Genomic DNA, 21379 nt, shown 5'->3' with positions numbered 1-21379 from the left:
TTGTTTGCAACCGTACCCCAATCAACTACGCAACACAAAACAGCATGGTATGTAACACATGGCCAGATCAATCCAATGATTGGTTTAATGCAAAGGATATCGGTTGAACTACACTACCCAGCATGCAAGTTTGAGACAACGTCATCAACATGGGTCGAATTTGTCCGTGATGATTGTAAAAAAAAAAAACTCGACAGATGTCATGTTTGTGTTCATTTAAAAGTAGAAACATTTCCTTTACTGTGTTGGACTATTCGTTTCTTATTCCAGTTTTGCGTGAAATCGTGTGTTGTTTAGATCGTGTTAGATCGACTGATCAAGAGAAAAGGGCAGACACGTCTGAAGTAACTTGGATTGATTTGATTCTTGTTTTTCCTTGCTAACTCTAGAAGAAAATGTTTATGCCAAGAGCACTCAAGGTAAAGAGACCCACTGAAAGCACAAACCCAGTTTCAAAGAAGTGTAAGGTGCGCCAGTGCAACGATGACATTCCAGAAACCATCACCCATATTTCCTCTGCAACTTCTAGGCCTACAGAATGTGTGGAAAAAGAGCTGAACACTAAAATAAAAGGACATCCAGTCCACGAAGACACAGACCCTCTATCCCCGTCTATAAGTTCTGTTCATACATCAGAGGATTCCGAGGGGTCTCCGGCAGAAGATAGCGAAGAGGAGGAAGAACCGGTCAAATCATTCCGAAAGAGCCAGAGATGGCCCGAACCCGGGGAGCCCGTTTGTGTCATGTGTGGTCGCTTTGGGGAGTACATTTGTGACAGTACAGATAACGACGTGTGCAGTTTGGAATGCAAAGCCAATCACCTGGCTAAAATGGGAATGAGCCGTGGGGAGGACGCATTTAACCATAAACAAATAGGGGAAGCAAGGACCTCGCTGTCAGAACAGTTTTCTGCCGACAGCACTGACACTATTGTCAGGGACCTAGAGAAGGGCTATTCCTACAAGGATGATCCCTTCATTTCGGGTCTCACTGAGGAACAGGTGCAGAGGGTAAAACAGGAGCTGGGGATAGCAACCCAGGGCAGAGAGGTAGCCAGACCCATCATTGAGTTTGAGCACTGTAACTTCCCTGTGACTCTTGGTGCCAACTTGAAGAAGGCTGGTTATCAGGCACCTACACCAGTACAGATGCAGATGGTGCCTGTGGGTTTAACCGGCAGGGATGTGGTCGCCAGCGCAGACACCGGCTCTGGGAAGACAGTGGGCTTTCTCCTGCCAGTGGTTGTGAGGGCCTTGGAGGTACAGTGATAGGACAGGGAGCTACTGTCCGACAATCTTTTCTCTTAGTTTTTATTCCTCTACTTCTTTTGTACTTTGGCCTGTACAGAAGACCAGCAAAGATGTTGGATAAGAGTGCCCTACTCTTGAATCAAAGGCAATTTTATGATGTAGACTATTACTCAGATTTGCAGCCGACCTAGAAAGAGGTTGCAATGCTGTTTAGACAGGATATCAAAATGAATGGTATATATTTGTAAACCTGAGTAATAATTCCTCTTCACTCTTAACTATACAGGTCAAACAGTAATAAGAGACAATTTGATTATGCAGCTATACCGAAAAGTAATTTAGTGTTGCCTTGAGCACCTTTTCTATACTAAGGACACGTTTCGTCCTTACTTCATGCGTGTATTGTAACTGGGTGATTTGTGTCAGTACAATAGTGTAGATACAATAAAATATGTAGGCATGTTCCAATGCTTTCCCTCAGAGACCAGCAGATGGAGAACATGGACCTGCGGCTCTCATCCTGACCCCTACCAGGGAGCTAGCCATCCAGATCGAACGGCAGGCCAAGGAGCTGGTGCTGGGGCTCCCCAACATGAGGACAGCCCTGCTGGTTGGGGGCATGCCCCTTCCCCCTCAGCTCCACCGCCTTAAACAGAACATCAAGGTACAGACTTAGGTAAAGGGCTCCTTGAATGGTCATGGAAAACCTGTTAAAGTCTATTTTCAACATAGACCACCCATATGTGCACAGAGACTGTAACAGTTGGTTGGAGGCTATGCAACTACTATTTTTGTGTGCTTACTTGTAGCATGAATGTACATGCATAAAAGTCATGGAGAGTGAGATTTCTGATCATGGAAATTAGGTTTAAAGTTATGGAAACCCATTGGTTAAGTTAGGTGTCAGGTGGCAGAGCGGTTAGGGAAGCGGGCTTGTAATCAGAAGGTTGCCAGTTTGATTCCCGGCCATGCCAGATGACGTTGTGTCCTTGGGCAAGGCAATTCACCCTACTTGCCTCGGGGGAATGTCCCTGTACTTACTGTAAGTCGCTCTGGGTAAGAGCGTCTGCTAAATGACTAAATGTAAATGTAAATGTAGGTGTATAAACCCTGATAGTACAACTGAGAACAGTTTTGTTGCATCAATGTTTTCTCAAGACTTAAAAATCACGGCAACTTTAAGTATTCTGAATGTTGAATGTTTGACATAATGGGATATATATTTATACAGTACTTATATTTGTGTATTTACATATTTATTCTAATGAATTGCTCCATAGATAATAATAGCCACCCCTGGACGACTCCTGGATATATTGAAGCAGAAGGCAGTGAAGCTAGATGCAGTGAGAGTTGTCGTGGTGGACGAGGTATGCTCTTCTTGTAAAACAACAATTCAATACCACTTCACGTATATTTGCACCAGACTAACACAGACGATCTGGTGTATCCAGACAGGCATTTAAACCTATCATTTGGTTGTGTAGGCTGACACCATGTTGAAGATGGGCTTTCAGCAGCAGGTTCTAGAAGTTCTAGATGACGTCCCTGAGGACCACCAGACTCTGTTGACGTCTGCCACCATCCCCATTGGAACAGAGCAGCTAGCAGCCCGGCTGACACAAGACACGGTCCGCATCACCATCGGGGAGAAGAACCAACCGTGTGCCAATGTTAGACAGATCCTGCTCTGGGTGGAGGAGCCCTCCAAGAAAAAGAAGCTCTTTGAGATCTTAAATGTATGTTCAGAGGAACTTAGTATTTTCCTTAACCCAAACAAGTAAATCTAGAACTAAACCACTAAAAGGACTCTTTAATCCAGTATATAGTTGGCTATGTGTTATCTGTGTCCTGGAAACCAGCTTCTTGTGTTAATTGGGGGGCTTGAATTTCAAGTTTGGTTGTAACACTTCACAATGCCACAGGGTAGGTTGCTATTGGCTTGCCATTTTAGGAACTAGAGGTGGGAACTGGAGCTTGTTTAAAGTAGTCTCCCTCTGGACCATATTTAGACAGACATCATGGCAGCCCAGACGCCCCTTCCAGAGGAAATGGGTGGGCCCTTCTCCAGGAAACAAAGCAACGGCTCATACCAAAAAGCCCATGCAGTGCTTTCCTAGACCTATTGGAGGAATTACATTATTGCACATTTTTTGAATAGCTGTATCTTGTTTACCATGTGTGGAAATATTGAGTCTTTTACCATAAAATCTTCAGGTCACAAAAAAAGATATAGAAATCTTACCCATGACAACATATTTAACAGACATTCTCATTTTTATATTTTTCTGAGGTATTGAGAAGAGTTTATTGTAAGGCTCATACCCTTAAGAGTATGAGGCATATAATTATAAATCCTTTTTTTTTAAGTCTGTTTACCTCTGCTTTGTGATGTCTACCCAGGATAGGAAGCTTTACCAGCCTCCTGTGGTGGTGTTTGTGGACTGTAAGCTGGGAGCAGACTTGTTGTGTGAGGCTATAACAAAGGTGATGACCCTCAACACTGTGGCCATCCACTCAGACAAAACCCAGTGGGAACGCAACCGCATCCTCAAGGTGAGGTCAACCAGGGGACAACTTACGGTCCAACACTGTAAAGGATAGTTTTTCCACCAACTGATTTGTATGTGTTTTCAGGGTCTTCTCGAAGGGGACTTTGAGGTGGTGGTCAGCACAGGAGTGCTGGGCAGAGGTCTCGACTTGGCAAACGTCAAGCTGGTGGTGAACTTTGACATGTGCCCCAACATGGATGAATACGTTCATCAGGTTGGTTCACTCCAAATGATGACGGGAATCATTTATGTATGGCACGATTCACATTTGAGCCCTTGTCTCCTTTAATGAACCTCCACTCTTTCCTCCCTACCTCCGCACCTCCCTCCCCAGGTTGGCAGAGCAGGAAGACTGGGCCACAGGGGGACAGCTATCACATTTCTCAACAACAACAACAAGCGCCTGTTCCTGGAGGTGGTGAACCGGGTGAGACCCACAGGCTCCCAGCTTCCTCCACAGCTCCTCAACTCTCCCCACCTCCACGAGCAGCAAAGGAGAGAAAAGCAGAAAGCCAAGGCAGCTGGGGGCCTGGACGACAAGGACACCATAGTCACCAAGAGCAACCTCATGGATATCATCAGGAAGCACTCCAGGAGTTTAAAGAAATAAGAGGCTTCTGTGGAATACACTTGTTATTTATTTGGATGCACTGGGTACATGTCTGTATTGTGATATTTAGATTAATAAATTGATTAAAAATAAACAACTTGTCCTTCCACAAAAATACTAGTCCCAGACGACTTAAATTGATGTTAAAATATAGATATTTCCCAAATTCTTCAACACTGCCACCTACAGTCTCTTGGTAGCTCTACGTGACCATTTTTGGAGCGTTCGCTGACGTAATGGTTTTCAGTAGGCCAACAGAAAGTTTAGAGACTGGAGTTTGAATTTGAGGCGGGCATACGGAAGAAGTGAGGAATACGCAATGGTAAACAAAAGACGAATTGTGTTGTATCTGGGTTGATTGCAAATACTTCTACACGATCCTATGATTTCAGTTGGTTAAAAAACAGGTAAATTCTAAAAAACCACCGGACAGTCCACACTAGGCTAACATTACCTACAAGCTAGAGCTAACTTGCTAGCCTACTGTACACAGTAACAGCTAACCGGGTGTAACGTTACCAAGTCTGACAATTAAGTTTTACTGGATCATCGCTGTTTTCCTTAACACTGTCAAGTAATTTAAATGCAAGCTTATCTTTGCAGGGAGATATGTGCCTGATTTCTGGATTTATTCGCTTGGATCGTTTTACACGTTTCTAAAGACATACGTTACTGTAGAAGCCTGAACATGTCTTTATACTCCATACCAGCCAAAAAGCACACTGCTTTTTATGACAACTTCTTAGTGCCAAAGGTACCAGTACGCGACAGTTCAAAGGACCGAAAACAGGCAGAAATAAACGAAGCGGAGACAACGTCAGGATCCCTCAAGTGCAACGACCGATCAATCGATAAATCGAAGGAGATAAACAGGACATATGTCATTTCGGCGCTTTCAAAAAGCGGTGGGCATGACCGTGGCACACCTGGCCGTGGCCGACTCACGCTTCAAAGGAGGAAAACGGGTGCTGAAAACAACGAAAAGACAATGAACGAGAACACTCTCAACAGTACCCCAGCACCCGAGAAACGACTGACCTTGCAACGCAGAACAAGGACTGGCTCTATTGACAAAAGTGCAAAGAATGATAACAGCACTGGCAAAGCCACAGAAAGACAACGTTTGGCCAGCGGCACCGACGCTCAGCAGTCCAAAGTTTTACAAGAATCAAATCCTCGAACACCTGGAACTGCAGGTATATTTCGATCAGTTAGTTTGCAGGACTCCGCTTCTACAAACAAATCAAAAGAATATCCAAATCCAGGTACCACACCAGGCAGAGTAATTGACAGATCAGCCAGATACCTGCAAAAACAGACTACGACTAAAAGCACACTTAATGGGGACGTCGCCAAGTTGGAGGACCAGGGCAAAACGTCAACACCTACCAGGAAGACTGTGTTTGAGAATATCAGTTCCAAGAAGGACGTTTTTGAACGATTGGCGGGGAGGGAAGTCCCTAAAGCAGTCATAGTTAAATCTGCAAATATGGACAGGCCAAAGACACAACCACAGATGACCGTCGAAAAGGTCAAACCAGTTGCTACTCCCCGTTCAAACAGGTTCCTGTCGGGTGTTCAGAAAGCGAACCCTGCTTCAACTTTGTCTCCAGCCCTGGTGAAAAAGACTACACCTTTACTTAGCTCAAAACCCAACGGAAATGCTAGCACTGTGAGGAGCTCTACCCCTTCACCAGCAGTGGTGACTCCTGCACTGACAACCACTTCTACCGAGCCTCTGGTGTTATTCAGCGAGGTTCTGAAGCAGCAGGACATGAAAATGGAGAACAGTGCAGTGACAGTTGCTGTCCGAGTGAGGCCATTCAACATCAGGTATGTGGATTATTTAACTTTTTGGGGATTGTCCCTGTCTTTTGTTTTCAACTAATTTGACTTTGGAGTTTGTCATAAATAATATTACAATTATATGAATACAATTAATAAAAACATGTCTTAGAATAATGATTGTTTTTGTATTCAGGGAGAAGACTGAGAAAGCCTTGCAAGTGATCTTCATGGATAACCAGGAGACTGTGGTCCAACACCCAGACACCAAACAGAGTTACTCCTTTACTTACGACTTCTCCTTCTGCTCGGTTAATAAAAGCACCCCAGAATATGCCAGCCAGCAGACAGTGTATGAGAAACTGGCAAAGCCTCTCCTTGAGAGAGCCTTTGAAGGATTCAACACCTGTTTGTTTGCCTATGGCCAAACTGGCTCTGGAAAGTCTTACACGTAAGGACAAACATCCTCAGTTTAGTTTTTTTATATATTTAAAGCAGATTAAACCTACATATTGTTTAGATATGAAAGCATTTCAACTTGTTCTCTAGTATGATGGGTTTTGGAGAAGAAGCAGGCGTTATCCCAAGATTCTGTGAGGGGCTTTTCTCCAGACTGTCTTCAATTCAGACTCAGGAGGTAGGCCGAGTATCTAGCATCCAGTCACACAGAGGGGGAAGAACACAGCTAGTTTTCAGATGTATAAACACTTTGTTTCATTGATTGCCGCGACAGGTGACCTGTCACCTAGAGATGAGCTACTTTGAGGTGTACAACGAGAAAATCCACGACCTGCTGGTGGCAAAGGATGAACAAAACCACAAGAGATTACCTGTGAGTAGACAAAAAAGGAAATAAATGGTGTTCAGTGTCTCTCATTGAGGTGGCTGGTCTGTAGAATTTATTGTACAGGTCTTTGAAATAACCTTGCTTGTTTATGGTGATAATAATTATATTGATTCATCTGTTTTAGCTGAGAGTGAGGGAACACCCAGTTCATGGGCCATATGTTGCTGAGCTGTCGACGTGAGCAAACCATTTTTTTCTTCGCTTTGTGGTAAAAGTAGCTTGTGATGTGTGGCTTGTCTTTTGGATTCATTGGATTTGTATTTCCACACAGGAATGTGGTGAGTTCCTACCCAGACATTCAGGTAAGCAAAAAGCACTCAGCATGAATTTAATCAATAATTGTTGTTTTGTATTATTGCTGCTAACAGCTAGAGCTCAATCCATTGTGAATCATAAAAAATGTCCCCGCTCTGTTCGTAGGGCTGGCTGGAGCTTGGCAACAAGCAGAGAGCCACTGCAGCCACGGGCATGAATGACAAGAGTTCCAGATCCCATTCTGTTTTCACCCTGGTTATGACCCAGACAAAGGTACAATTGTGTGTGTGTCTACATTATTCTCTGTGTATGACCAGCTTTCATCAGATCATGTGTGTCTTTCCACTAATTGTGACGTTTTGTTTGTGTGTGTGTCAGACTGAGTTTGTGGAGGAAGAGGAGCACGAGCACAGGATCACCAGCAGGATCAACCTCGTGGACCTGGCAGGCAGTGAACGCTGCTCTTCAGCCCAGACCAGCGGAGACCGTCTTAGGGTACGCACTCATCTCTGCCCTCCCTACTGTAGTCGCCTCCAGGGTTCACGTCACCGCCGACTAATATATTGACCTGTGTACTCCTGGATTACTACTATAAGCGGTGTCAAAAAGATTAATCGAAAAGTAATTCCTAGTGTAAAATTAATGTGAAAAGGAGTTTTATCTTTATCTTCTTTATTGTTTTTGTTTCTGATATTGAATTGAAGTTCAAATTCAGCCTGCCTCATCATCCTTGCCCTGTGTGTGCAGGAGGGGGCGAGTATCAACAAGTCTCTGCTGACCCTGGGCAAAGTAATCTCAGCCCTTTCAGAGCAGGCCCAGACCAGGAGGAAGGTCTTCACCCCCTACCGAGAATCAGTCCTCACATGGTGAGACGACAAGAATAATAGACACACACACAAACAGCCAGACAGTCTTCACATGGTGAGGGAGAAGGCATACACACACACACCCTAAAAGGAAGTCTTCACATGGTTAGAGAGAAGGCACACGCAGGCACACTAACGCACCCTGTCTTCGCATGCAGAGAAAAATTGTGCTCATTGACACACACCTACAAGGAATCTGTCCTTGCATGCTGGAATAGAACACTGGAGCATTGCGCGTCTGAAAACGCCTCATAATTATGAGCCAACCATCTTAAGTGATGGAAGGTTACCTGAGAGGTCATGTTCTTTCCGTGTGTGGGCGTCCAGGTTGTTGAAGGAGAGTTTGGGCGGCAACTCGAAGACGGCCATGATCGCCACGCTGAGCCCGGCGGGCAGCAATGTGGAGGAGAGCCTAAGCACCCTACGCTACGCCCGGCAGGCACGCACCATCATCAACCTGGCCAAGGTCAACGAGGACACCAACGCTAAGCTCATCAGAGGTCAGGCTCGGACGCCCGCCAGATTTCATCCAAGCGTGCACTTTTTCTTCGTTTTTTGGCTCTTCCGATTTAATACAAAAAACGTTATTGTCCATCCACGTAGGAGTAGAAAATTGTCTTTAGACAGAGGTTCAAACAATACAAAACAAACACAAGTGAACAACAATATAATGTAAGTTAAAGAACACAACTGTAACTCTCCCTCCTCTTGCACTCTCTCACCCACCGATTATCTCTCTCCCTGCCTTTATGGGGGAATACACCAATTTATTTTCCAGCTATTGGTATCGGTAGATTTTACGCCAATTTAATCCATGGTATCTGCCGACTACTTTAATATGGCAGATTTCTTGCGACCACGTGGCATTGGAAAAGGCATCATGCTTACCAAATTTTGATAATAGGCAAGTTTTTTTTTCCTCCCAGTCACGTGTCACTTCAACACTGCCTCCTTTTCACCTCTAATTAAATTAAGCCCTAGCTCTAACCTTGCCTCTGAGCCCAAGTTAATACACTGTCACGTCATCACACAATGAGAGCTAACTGCTCTGAAAAGGGGAAAAAGTTTTTTGTGAATTTGGGAGCAAATAAACATGGCTAATATATAGACAAACTTCCAAAGATTATCTTTATGTGGCTATTTATTGGTTTAATCACATATGTAAACATCCGTTCATGGTAATGCAGCATAATGTTGCGTCATTTGCTGCTGTTGCTGAACATGTGGATGTGTGCTAAGCCAGCAAGGTTATGTAAAGTATAGAAGGATACAAAACAGAATCCAGAGAACAGACAAGCAAACTCATGCCGGTTCCTATACTTTATATAGTTATTTGAACAGACATTTTTGCACATTGTTTTCAGCCCTAGAGGGAGCTCTTGTAACAGGCTTTGCCCTGAAATAACACCAGAGGACGAAAGCATGTAAGGCAATGTCCTTTTGTTGGTACACACAAGTCTACTACCTTCAGTCCTCAAGTGTGTGGGATTTTTTTTCTATTATCCCCAGAGTTGAAAGCCGAAGTGGAGAAGCTTCGCGCCGCTCAGATGAGCACCCAGGGTATCGAGCCAGAGGAGATGAGGCTGTTCCAGCAGGAGATTGCGGCTCTCAAGAGCCAGCTCACTCAGCAGGAAAAGGAGATGGTGGAGGCCCACAGGTCAGCAGAGCAGCCGTGCACAACCTCCACACGCACGTGACACAGAGGTCACGGTTGACATAGTTTTTGTACTAAAGTAACTGGGAAGATGGCTCTGTGAAGTTACGATAGTGCAAGTATGGTTGGCAAAAGTGAACTTTTCCATAGCTAGAGTGGCTTTTCTTATGATTGAATTATGAGGTATCGCTTTCCCCTCAGTGATTTGTAACAATGAGACAGGAACTTTATTGGAAATAAATACCCTTCGGCGGTCATACAGAATATATTTACTTTGACCTAATTTCAGACTGATTTTATAACATGGGACTGCATATCCCACAGTACCGTGCCATATGACTTGTTAATTTGTCCGAGTGGGATATGTAGTGTTGTTTCTAACGTAAATCATGCTTGTGTGGTTCTTTTTACCTTGTGCTAGAACATGGAGGGAAAAGCTGGAACAAGCAGAGATACGCAAACGCGAGGAGACCAAAGAGTTACAGGTGACAGTGTTTCCCCTACCATTATATTAGGGGGGCCTGCCGCCCCCCCCTGGAAGGTCAAGTTAATTTTGTAAAAAAAAAAAGTAATTTAAGGTTTCCTATAACTTCCTATAACCTTTCCTATAAAACAGGTCTATAGCTTGCTCTTTTATTAAACAAACTAAATGGCCTTATGTTATTTATCTTATTTACACGACGGCATGTCATTTCTGTCTCTACATGGTCGCCCCCCCAAAGCTTTAAACCTAGGGGAAACACTGAGTGATATTAACTGGACACGAACCTCAACCAGTCCCAACCACAGCCCTAATCCATCACAAACTTCTGACCTACTATACACAGTCATGTCATGTACTGACATGAGATAGAATAGAACACCTATCCTTACCTTCCTACCCCCCCCCCCCACACACACACACACACATACACACACCACCACCTCCTTTATCTTTTTTTGTCTCTCCAGAAAGCGGGCATCACGTTTAAAGTGGACAACCGTCTGCCTAACCTGGTGAACCTGAATGAGGACCCGCAGCTGTCGGAGATGCTGCTGTACATGATAAAGGAGGGACAAACCAAGGTCGGCCAGCACAAGGCCCAGTCGGCTCATGACATCCATCTGACCGGGGCTCTGATAGCGGACCACCACTGGTGAGGGACAACCGCTGTGGCGGCTGGTAGAAAAGCCCTTTCGAAGCGGATGGGGTTAGAACAGAGTTAATTATGCGTAGCAGTTGTGCATCTTAAATGATCTTGCTGTATTATCTTACTGTATTATATTAATGATCTTTTCCACGATAAACATGTCATAGCAGAGCTGTTTTACTATTGTGTCAGTTAGAGGTAAAAGTTTATTTCTTTCTTTTTCCCAAAAAGTTTTTTGTGTGTTCATGTTTTGTTCCCCGTCCACGCAGCGTTATCTCAAACGTCAGTGGAACGGTCAGCGTCACACCCATGGAAAACGCCAAGACCTTTGTCAATGGGACCCTGATATCTGAGTCGACAGTCCTGCACCATGTAAGAATAGGAAATCCTGTTGGTCAGAAATAAGAAATTTTTGTTATCCAACATGGCAGCCAGAAATGTCTCCTCACCCGTGTTCTGTGTCTCTCTGTTGTTGCCAGGGTGACAGGGTGATCCTGGGTGGACACCACTACTTCCGTTTCAACCATCCGGCAGAGGTACAGTCTGGGAAACGCGTGTCTTGCTGGACGGGCTCTGGGGACGGTCAGAAGGACTTTGAGTTTGCCAAAAATGAACTGCTGTCGGCTCAAAGAGCACAGTGAGTCAACAACAATGTTTTAAAAAGAAACTTGTAAAATGTTAGTTAGTCTATCAATCTCACTATATTGTGCGCTATAGAGAAAAATTTATTTTCTTAATTTTGTGATTATTTGCTAATGTGGTGGTTAAAAAAACACAAACAACTCCTGGCTCTGTTAATGCAACTGGGCGGCCATGCTTTTGCGCAGACTGGAGGTGGAGATAGAGGAGGCTCGTCTGAAAGCCAAGGAGGAGATGATGCAGGGTATCCAGATGGCCAAGGAGCTGGCTCAGAAGGAGCTGTTAGACCAGAAGACCTTGTACGAGAACAAAATCAACACTCTTGAGAATGAACTGGTACATTTTTTTCCTTTACTCAACAGTCGTATCACACAAACTTGTTATATCGCACACAAAAAACACCATGCCACACAGTTGTCCTTCCGTGCACCTCTCTACAAAACGATGTAATGTAACGCACAAAACGTTGGATGTGATTGGGATGTGTCGTGTAACAACCTGTTTAGCTTCCATCCTTCGTGGAAGACAGGGTTGGGGTCAGTGGGCCCCAGTAACGGTGTATGTTTCCAGGAGGAGGAGGGTGAGAGGAAGAGGCGCCAGGAACAGGACCAGCAGAGGGTGGTGTCCCAGATGGTGGAGCTGCAGTCAGCCAAGACTCAGCTGGAACAGGAGGTGGACGCACACAAGAGGCGTCTCCGCCTGCACACTGAGGCCCAGGCTGCCAGACAGGTCATGCCCGAGATATCTTCCACTTTGGAAAGCTGTATTTCCATTTATCCATCTGCAACAAGCTTAACTTTTGGTTGATTTAAGTGTTATAAGATGAGCACGGCTTAGAATGTAGGTCGTAGGGAAACCAACAATTTGTAAAAACTTGGGCGCTGTTCTCCTTCTTTAAACACGTTCACGTAATTGATCCCTATAATCAACCCAGTTCTGCCTGCTATTGATCTGAAAAGACCTTGATGTGTTTGTGAAATAAACAAACAAATCTGTCCAAGCTTGTAAGTGCTCATTCAAGTAGGGGATTCATACACAGTTGTCAAATAAAAAATGTTCTACCCCTATTGATAATTGTCTGATTTTGGAATGTTGTGCCCATTATACTCCTCCAGGCCATGGAGGACCACAGCGTTCGACAGGCCAAGATTGTGGACGCCCTGGAGGCAGAGAAGAAGAAGATCAGCCGAGACCTGGAGGAAATGCAGAGGAAGCTAGCGCTGAGGGGAAACAAGGCCCCGAAAAGCGGTAAAGACCATCCTGCTGGCAGTGACCACATCCGGCACTGTGACCTGGGTCCCCCTAGGACGTAGTCCGGGTCCACTAAGTTCTCGTATTGTTTTGTTGTAGCCGCACCTCAGTGGGACGCCATGAAGCTGTCTCTGATGATCGAGGAGGCCAACAAGATCAGTGGCAAACTCAAGAAGAACACCGTCTTCAGCAGGTCAGCGTCAACTGAAATGAACTGTTCTACTTATTCAAAGCATCGTTTTTCCAACAGGCTTTTTTACAGACGTTTTTCATTTTAAGTAGTATTCCCTTTTTTTTAACCTGGATTGTCTTCATTTCTGTTTTTATAGAAATGAGAGTTCTGAAAAGGAGAACGGAGGAGGCCAGAGGGAGGAGGTTCAGGTCCAGAACACCAAGCTGGGAATATCTACCTTCTGGAGCCTGGAGAAGTTCCAGAGCAACCTGGCTGCTATGAGGGACATTGATGGGGTTGGTCACAACTCTATTGGGGGGGGGAAGAGTGACCAGTTCAAAGTTCTAGAATGATCTGCTGCAGCTGAAAACAATACATTCCCGCTAAATCATTACATAATGACAACTTGAAACTTGGACTCATTTATGGGCTTGGTAGACTAACATGAACATGTTATTATTGCACGTTTCCCCTCACCTACTTTCAACAAGTAATATACGACTCCCAGGCTCTCTCCCCTACTTCACAGAACCAACACGACTTGTTTATACTTGAAGGGTGTTCGGTGTCCATTGTTGTCGTTTCTCATCAAGCTGAATAAATGAAACTAAGCAGTTGTTTATCTTCCTCAGGGGGACTTTGCCTCTAAAGATGACGATGTGTTTTACGACCCCAACGATGAATGGGAACAAGATATATCGGCCTCCTCGGCCAACGCTTCCACTTTCTCACGCCGCAGGTAACAGCTACTCTCCCCTTCTCCATCCATAATCTATTTTGGGGGGAAAGCCTGTCTGGATTATATGATTAATATGGGAGGGGAAACGCTCCCTTTTTATGGAAGACCATAGAAAGTTTATTGAATGTTAAGAAATGTATTTCTTTATTTGATGTTCATAAGGCGCTTCTTGATATTTCCACTCTTAAAACCTGACACGTCTGAACTTTTGTATTCCTCAACGTAAAGTTACCTACCTACCCATAAAATATTTTCCAAAGTTTTTCTTAAATTTCTCTTTCTGTTTAATAATATTTCTACATTATATGGTGGGGTGCTTAGAAGGGCCAGCCAGGGTTTCAGTCTAACATTCTCCCCCACCGCCACACAACCCTGGATGACATTTCCCCTCATGTCGTCGTTAATCTGGTCGACCGTACAGGACGACCCTGTCGGTGCCTGGTTTGGATGGACAGGTGGCCAAATGAAACAAGGCAGAACCGCCTGTGGTTTCTCCTTTGGCTCTTTTGCTTTTTCAATCTCCGGCCTAAACTACAGCGACAGCAACTTAGTTCACTGTTTGTTCGTGTTCTCACTCTCTCTTGCTCTCTCTATCTAGTCCTGCATTGCTTGCTCTCTTAACTCTTAATTTCTTATCAATAGAACATTGTCCTAGGAAATGTTATTGTGAATAGTAGTCATATTGGCTGATGCCTCTCAGATATTGACCCATCCTAACCCGTCTACCAGTTTCTCATTGGTGGATACAACTAAAGTAGATGAGTAACAAAACCTTGATTGGCCACTTCAAACTCCTCAGTCCTGCGTTTTTCCCTCCTATAGGAGCAGAAGCATGCTGAAAAGCAGGAGGATCTCAGGGCGTCTGTACGAGATCCGAGTTCACCCCATCCAGAGCCTGCACCAAAGCTCCTCCCAGTCCTCTGGTAACCCCAACAAGATCCCCATCCATACAGATCCTGTAGAAGGATCACCTGGTTTAGAGAGAAACCACCTCTTCGATAAGCAGTATTGAGAACGAAGTGGATGTAATAAGACTTGGGATCACATGATCCCACAACTGCTCTGTGATTGGCCTGTTTACCTAACAACTCTCTCTCCCAGGCTTGATGGGTGTGTCCAAACCCCCTTCCACCAACTCTAGCTCCCCAGACTCCTCCCTGCCCGGGATCTGCAAAGATCTGATTGGCCAGACTGTTGCCCGGCTGCGCGGGTGCGACAGTCGCGAGGAGAGCGTGGCGGACAGGTTGACCTATGACCTGTTCATTGTGCACTCAGCCGTGAGGGCCATCGGCAGTCTGTACAACCTTCTGGATGACGACAGCCAGGAGAACAGTAAGCACTCATTGAGGAACGTTAGCATAGCTCTAAGTGTATGTCAATAACTGCCATTGTTGAGGAACATTCAGTCATTTGTCATGTAGATAGTAGCCACGTAGTCTGTGGTTAAAAACACCGTCATTCTCACAAACGAGTCCTCTTCCTTCTTTCGCCGGCAGTGTTTGTGTGTAACCTTGAGGCCCAGACCCAGCTAGTGAAGGCCACCTCGGCCGTGGAGAGAACCGTCTTCGTCACAATGCAGTGGCTGGCTGGCTTCAGGCCCACCTCTGGTCCTCTCTACACCGCCTCTGAAGAACTCAAGAGCCAGGTCAAGAGAATGGGAGGATTCTTCCAGCTTCTCATCCAGGTAAGGTTATTCAGCACCTAATCCGAGTTTATTCTTCTTTTTTTTCTCAAATGCAGCCATGTGATGGATGATTTTGTTATTGTCAAGCTGAAAAGGTTCCAAAAGACTGCAATGGCTGAAGAGGAAAACTATTTTCTGATTTAGTCCGTTCTGAAATGGAAAGGTCTTTTTGGAAATTCTCGCCGTTGATTGACAAGTTTTAGCTTTGAGCTGTTTGAGCCGTGTGTATGGAAATGGTCAAGCCCAGGGAATTCGCAGCCTTGAGCCCCTAACGGAAAAATGAATATATGTAAAACTCAAATTAAAATCTCTCACAAACCTCAGCCCTAAATATCTCACACTTTTTCAACTCTTTTGCTGGCCCCCCCACTCCCAAATAATTGTGTGTATTTATATTTTCTCTTTTTATCCAACCACTTGGTTATAATATAAATACATAATTTATTTGTTTAGCATTTTTTCACTGACTTTTTGGACCAGGGCTGTGATTCAGAGATCTCTTCCATGGTGACGGAGGCGGGACGGAAGAGCGCCCAGTGTCTAGACGCGGCGCTGCAGGGGATTAGCCACCTGGCGGCCCTGACCGGCACCCAGATGCACGTCACCGAGCTGGCTACCGACGACACCACCGGCAAGGTCAGTCTGCCATCACCACCATGCTAAACCCTCCACCTTCCTGACCACACAGGGATGAAAGGGGCCAGCTCTTCTGAAGCCTGTATCTGTAAAGGTAGAGAATGTTCTAGGTTAGGAGTGTTATCTAACAGGGAGAGAGAGGGGCTGATGGGTAAAGTCTGGGATGAAATAGGAAAACATACTTGACATATCTTGTGCACACACAGAGTAGACAAAGCTAAATTTGACTAATTAGTGTAACTCTTGTGATGCAGATTGTAGCCAACAGTCAGTTCAGCCTGAGCTGGTCTCTCTCTTCACAGTTGTCCGTGAACCTGTCTCTGCTGGAGGGAACCAATCAGGGTGTGCGCTCACTCCTGGTGGACGGGCTGAACGTCACCAAGGAGATGCTGAGGGAGGCTCAGCTGGCGTATCCCAGGACCCCGGTAAGCCGTGGGCCTCCACTAAAGTCTAGATATAACACCTGTGCATGTGCTCTTTCCGGAATTTAATTCAGTTTGGGCAATTTTATTGGGGGCTGCAACGCAAGATAGAAATTCCCTAGCGTTGTATTATTTAAAATGACGATGACAGCAGTAATATTATTGATATGTGTATATAAATATGATATTTTTTTTACTAACATTAGTATTCCGTACATTGAAAATACTTTCTCCTTCGTCAAGGTTTTACAGAGCCTTAAATCCAAGACGCAGGACTTGGCATGCGCCCTCCAGAGATACATCCACTGCAACATGACGGTGAGCAACAATTACCAACCAACCTCCCTTGGGGCGGATCAACTCGGATTGATCGCTGGCTTAAACGCTGCCAGATTGATGCCTCCCACCCCCTCCTCCCACGACAGCCTGTTAAAGGTGCGGCGCGGCTTTTACGACTCTTGTAAAAGCGCCTTATCGGGCCGGTCTCACACTGGGGCCCCCCTCGTTCAGCTAATGAATGTGTTGAATGAAGTGGCATCCGTCAACGTTAACACCGCCTGTTTGCCGTTATCGGCGGCACACAAACTAGCGCTTCTGTTGGCGTTGATCAGCGTCCTGCGGAGGGACAGGGACAAGAAGGGGGGGGGGGGTTATCCCCCACTCCTTCATTGTTGTCAAACAAAAGGAGGCCGGGACAAAAAGCAACATGTCAATCCCAGCGGACTTTTATGAGATGGAAAGCTATTGTTTTACTAATGTATATTTTTACATAACACTGAGCTATGATTCAAACGCCTTCAAGTCTTAACGTATTTCACAATTTATGTGCTAGCTAGAGTGTTGTATGGATGGGGGGGGGGGGGGGGGGGGGGGAGTCAATTCTTCACTGCAGGCAGAGGAAATACTCAAATTTGCATATGTCATTGGCAAGGGTTTATCCCTTCCCTGGAAAAGTGCCATTTTTCCAATGACATCGATTTGTGTGATTGTTTGTGTGGGCTCACAGGAGAGCGAGGGCAGCCCAGAGAAGGGTGGCCAGGAGCCTGATATCTCACACCTACACCGGCTGAGGAACACTGCAGCCAAACTCTTCCAGCTGAACCAGGCCATCAGAGAGCTCCACTCCTCCCTCTCCGTCGCTCTCAGAGGTGCTTAAACTCTATAATCATCTGATAAATAACCCCTAGATAGGCACATGTCCAGCAGGAATTCAAATTTAGAATTTTAAGAATGTCTTCTTTTAAAATAAGCTGGGGAGGGTGTTTTTGAGACCCAGACAAATGAAGATAATATTGTTTCCACACACACACACACAGGTAAAATCGGCGACTCCTGCCTCAGCTCCTGCAGAGCGGCCATCTTCTCGTCTTCCAGGAGCATCAACGAGTTCATCAACGGCCAACCCAAGGGGCTTGGGGTGTCCCCTGGCCTGCAGATGCCCTGCGTTCAGACCGTCATGGCGGCACGGAACGAGCTCCATTTGGCACTGCAGTCCATGTGCGCCGTGACCAGTCAGCAAGAGTCCACAGAGAGGAGTGGGTCGGCGGGCTCCGAGAAGAGCATTGAGGAGGGCGGCTGGGTGAGAGAGGGGGCCTCCAACAGTTTCAGAAGTAGGACAGTCCCCAAGGTTGTGTACTCTCTGTCCTCAGGGGTCTCGTCATCCAACGAAGATCCTCGTTGGGTCTGAAACGCAGTTATTGAGGCGAGGCTGTAGATTTGAGTTGTTCAGTCTTTACTCGTGTCCCTGCATTCATTTTCCTTGCCTCCCTGAAGATTAAAAGTATAAATATATTTATACATGTATATCATATTTTTTGTACTTCAATTTGTTTCAAGAAGGAGGTACAAGAAAAAGGCCCATGAACAAGTATAGACTTTTGAGCTTCCTTTTATGTATATAGCTAGCCTATTAGCGTAGCATCAGCAGTGAGATACATTAAATCAGCTTTACAGGTCCACCCCCAGTTGCACTACTAATAGTTAGGTTCCCAGATGTACACTTTTTGTGACTCAGAATTTAAAGAACATTCTGTCACTGATTCAATTTGTATTGGGTATTAAAATTGTTCAGTGTTTTGTAACATTTGGATTTTTGTTTTGCTATCTTTATTGGCAGTAAAAGGGGATAACCTGTTATTCTTATTTTTATATGTAAGTTAAGAAGCAATAATTGACTACTCTGTATTCTGTAATCACACTATATGCACTCAGAAGATGTTTATAACTCATGTTTGCACTTAATATTGCACAATGGGTGTCTTTTATGACTTGATATGAGTTATCATATCAAGTATATTGTATCTTTTTAAGTGCATGTCTATCATGTAAAAACTCAAGCACACACAATAAAAAAAAAAAAAAGATTGGCTCACAATCTTGTCCTTTTAATAAATATTCATTGATTTTTCTCCTTCCTGTTGTTGATAGCAGAAATTGTCCCCAAACCCTTTTTTGGGGACATATAATTTATATAGGATATATCTCTCTTGGTACCAGCTATCAAATACGCCTTTCATACTTGTTAAATCACTATAATAATTCATAAATCATATTAGACTATTACAAATACAAATAGTTAATCTCACTTCCAAAACTCATTCGAACCACCACACATGCATGCCTCAAAATAAGATTGTTAGAACACAGGCAACAATTCCCATTCAAAAAGCATACATTGTCACTCATAACACACTGACTTAAAAAACACTAACAACAGAGAGCATTACAAAAATTATGAACTTTTATCTCCCTTTTCGCTTTGACTACAAAAGTCTATACAAGAATGAATCAGAAATGCAGCAATTTGCTTCAGTATCCTTTATGTTTTGTATATCTGTGTGTGTGGGGTCTTGTTCACGAGTGAGGGAAGGATGGAGCGTGAGATCGACAGGCGGATCGGTGTGGCATCCGCAGTGATGCGGGCTCTGCATCGGTCCGTCGTGGTGAAGAAGGAGCTGAGTCGAAAGGCGAAGCTCTCTATTTACCAGTCGATCTACGTTCCTACCCTCACCTATGGTCACGAACTGTGGGTAGTGACCGAAAGAACGAGATCGCGAATACAAGCGGCCGAAATTAGTTTTCTCCGCAGGGTGTCCGGGCTCTCCCTTAAAGATAGGGTGAGAAGCTCGGTCATCCGGGACGGGCTCAGAGTAGAACCGCTGCTCCTCCGCGTCGAGAGGGGCCAGTTGATGTGGCTCGGGCATTTGATAAGGATGCCTCCTGGACGCCTCCCTGGTGAGGTGTTCTGGGAACGTCCCACCGGGAAGAGGCCCCGGGGAAGACCCAGGACATGCTGGAGGGACTATGTCTCTCGGCTGGCCTGGGAACGCCTCGGGGTCCCCCAGGAAGGGCTGATGGAAGTGGCCGGGGAGAGGGAAGTCTGGGCCTCCCTGCTTAGGTTGCTGCCCCCGCGACCCGACCCCCGGATAAGCGGAAGATGATGGATGGATGGATATCTGTGTGTATAGAAATGTACGTACTATAAAAAATGCTAAATTGAAACACAAAACCAAACTAGAGAGGATACAATTTCTGGGGAAATTGTAGGGTGTGCTTGCTTGCGTCGGTTGCACAGGGGTCTGTATATTTTATATAAAAATGCATCGGGCCTACTTATTATTTATAAAGATTACATAGATTTAAAAGCATCTTTTTTTTGCTGCTCATTTACAACTCAAAATACGAGTGAAGTGTCGAATGAAATATGATGTCTTCTCATTTCCCCTGCAAGAGGCAGCTGACAGGCTGAATCAAAAGGAATACATTTGGCAGACCGGTGTAAAAATTGACCTAATCTCTATGACTTAAACGTCCTTTTAAGTTGTCCCTTCTCATGATATTTTAAGGCATTTAGCCTACTCATTGCATTCATTCATTAATAAAGAACCCCCTTTGAAGATTATTCTACAACGTTACCGGCAGTAGAAGATGGAATCGCGATTCAGACAGTCCCATCTGCTAACTGAAAATATGCCCCCCAAAACGTAAATAAGATTGACATTTATTTAGTGGAAAATCGCTCATTCATAAAAAACTCACTGGTAGCGATCATTGTCAGTAACAACGCAAAATGCGATATAGCCCTGTGTGGAGAAGCTGCCCCGGTAAATTGTACTACTACGGTACAGTAGTAGACTACTGCTGTGTTCGTCTTGGTAGTGATTGCGTTGGTTGAATTGGATTTAACGTTCCGTTGTACGGTTTAGGCTGAAATTAATTATTTTCATGAACAGATTGACAACGTTTAGGCTGTGGCAATGAAGTTCAGGTTAGTAGTTAGATAGACTTTTGATTTAAGTAAGGGGAGTGCCGAACATGTTCTGTTGCCGTTTGACTTCCTAAACAGCTGTGTACTGTAGCTAGATGTTTTTGTAGTGTGTCTCGCGTAAGCTACAGCGTTGCAGTGAGCTACACTGGTTTGAAACCACAGGTAATGGTAATTTCACCAACAAATCGTTTTCTAATGTCAGAATAAATCCTACAACGAAAATGTATATGTGAGGAATGTTTATTTTAACGATTGAAAACAGATAACGCTACATCATAGACCACTGTAGTATGTGTTGCCCGGGCAACACAGGCTAATGTCAGGATGCTAATACTTCAGTGAAATAGTGGACTACTGTTTCCGAAAGTAGATGTACTTCCTTAATAATATCAGCTTATATTGTACATTACACATCACAATTGTGTGTCATATCACAAAGTAAAATGAGTAAATAGTTATCACCCTGGCCTCTTTTCTTGTGGCGTTTCTGCAGCTGCCTTGCAGTAAAGCTATAGTTAGCCTAGCTATCCCCCAAGTTAACATGCTAAACGAATGTTCTGGCAAAGGTAGTCACGCGTGTTTTCGTGACGTTAGTGACGCAGTGACGTTAGTAACGTCAG

General features: G+C 44.7%; 2 protein-coding genes across 3 annotated transcripts; both read left to right on the top strand.

Annotated features, from left to right (window-relative positions):
• Positions 1-331: 331 nt before the first annotated feature.
• On the top strand, positions 332-4493 carry ddx59 (DEAD (Asp-Glu-Ala-Asp) box polypeptide 59). Of its 2 annotated transcripts, none has more exons than XM_067229810.1 (7): positions 332-1259; positions 1732-1914; positions 2531-2620; positions 2738-2989; positions 3654-3806; positions 3888-4016; positions 4137-4493. In XM_067229810.1, exons 1-7 carry the CDS (start codon positions 396-398, stop codon positions 4410-4412), a joined length of 1947 nt encoding a protein of 648 aa, XP_067085911.1. In that variant the 5' UTR covers positions 332-395; the 3' UTR covers positions 4413-4493. The 2 variants fall into 2 exon arrangements, with proteins under 2 accessions (XP_067085911.1, XP_067085910.1); XM_067229809.1 differs by having other exon boundaries at positions 1708-1914.
• A 601-nt stretch (positions 4494-5094) lies between these two features.
• kif14 (kinesin family member 14) lies at positions 5095-18247 on the top strand. Its single transcript, XM_067229921.1, has 29 exons — positions 5095-6245; positions 6394-6648; positions 6747-6834; positions 6931-7029; positions 7169-7221; positions 7316-7346; positions 7465-7572; positions 7678-7794; positions 8047-8165; positions 8493-8665; positions 9675-9822; positions 10241-10304; positions 10771-10955; positions 11219-11321; positions 11429-11586; positions 11777-11924; positions 12159-12317; positions 12704-12836; positions 12939-13032; positions 13169-13307; positions 13644-13750; positions 14573-14673; positions 14852-15082; positions 15247-15434; positions 15915-16070; positions 16373-16495; positions 16736-16810; positions 17499-17640; positions 17809-18247. Exons 1-29 carry the CDS (start codon positions 5101-5103, stop codon positions 18177-18179), a joined length of 5013 nt encoding a protein of 1670 aa, XP_067086022.1. The 5' UTR covers positions 5095-5100; the 3' UTR covers positions 18180-18247.
• Positions 18248-21379: the final 3132 nt, after the last annotated feature.

The sequence above is a fragment of the Osmerus mordax genome, chromosome 26 (assembly GCF_038355195.1).
Source record: "Osmerus mordax isolate fOsmMor3 chromosome 26, fOsmMor3.pri, whole genome shotgun sequence".
NCBI lineage: Eukaryota > Metazoa > Chordata > Actinopteri > Osmeriformes > Osmeridae > Osmerus > Osmerus mordax.
This window is presented reverse-complemented; position numbering and strand designations above follow the sequence as displayed.

Excerpts from the sequence above, each read along its gene's own strand:
- kif14 (XM_067229921.1), top strand. The coding sequence starts at position 5,101 with ATGTCTTTATACTCCATACCAGCCAAAAAGCACACTGCTTTTTATGAC. Across the intron at positions 7,347-7,464 it reads GTTCCTACCCAGACATTCAG|GGCTGGCTGGAGCTTGGCAA; the intron begins GTAAGCAAAAAG and ends CTCTGTTCGTAG. Across the intron at positions 16,496-16,735 it reads TGGCGTATCCCAGGACCCCG|GTTTTACAGAGCCTTAAATC; the intron begins GTAAGCCGTGGG and ends TCCTTCGTCAAG.
- ddx59 (XM_067229809.1), top strand. The coding sequence starts at position 396 with ATGTTTATGCCAAGAGCACTCAAGGTAAAGAGACCCACTGAAAGCACA. Across the intron at positions 3,807-3,887 it reads AACGCAACCGCATCCTCAAG|GGTCTTCTCGAAGGGGACTT; the intron begins GTGAGGTCAACC and ends ATGTGTTTTCAG. Across the intron at positions 4,017-4,136 it reads TGGATGAATACGTTCATCAG|GTTGGCAGAGCAGGAAGACT; the intron begins GTTGGTTCACTC and ends CTCCCTCCCCAG.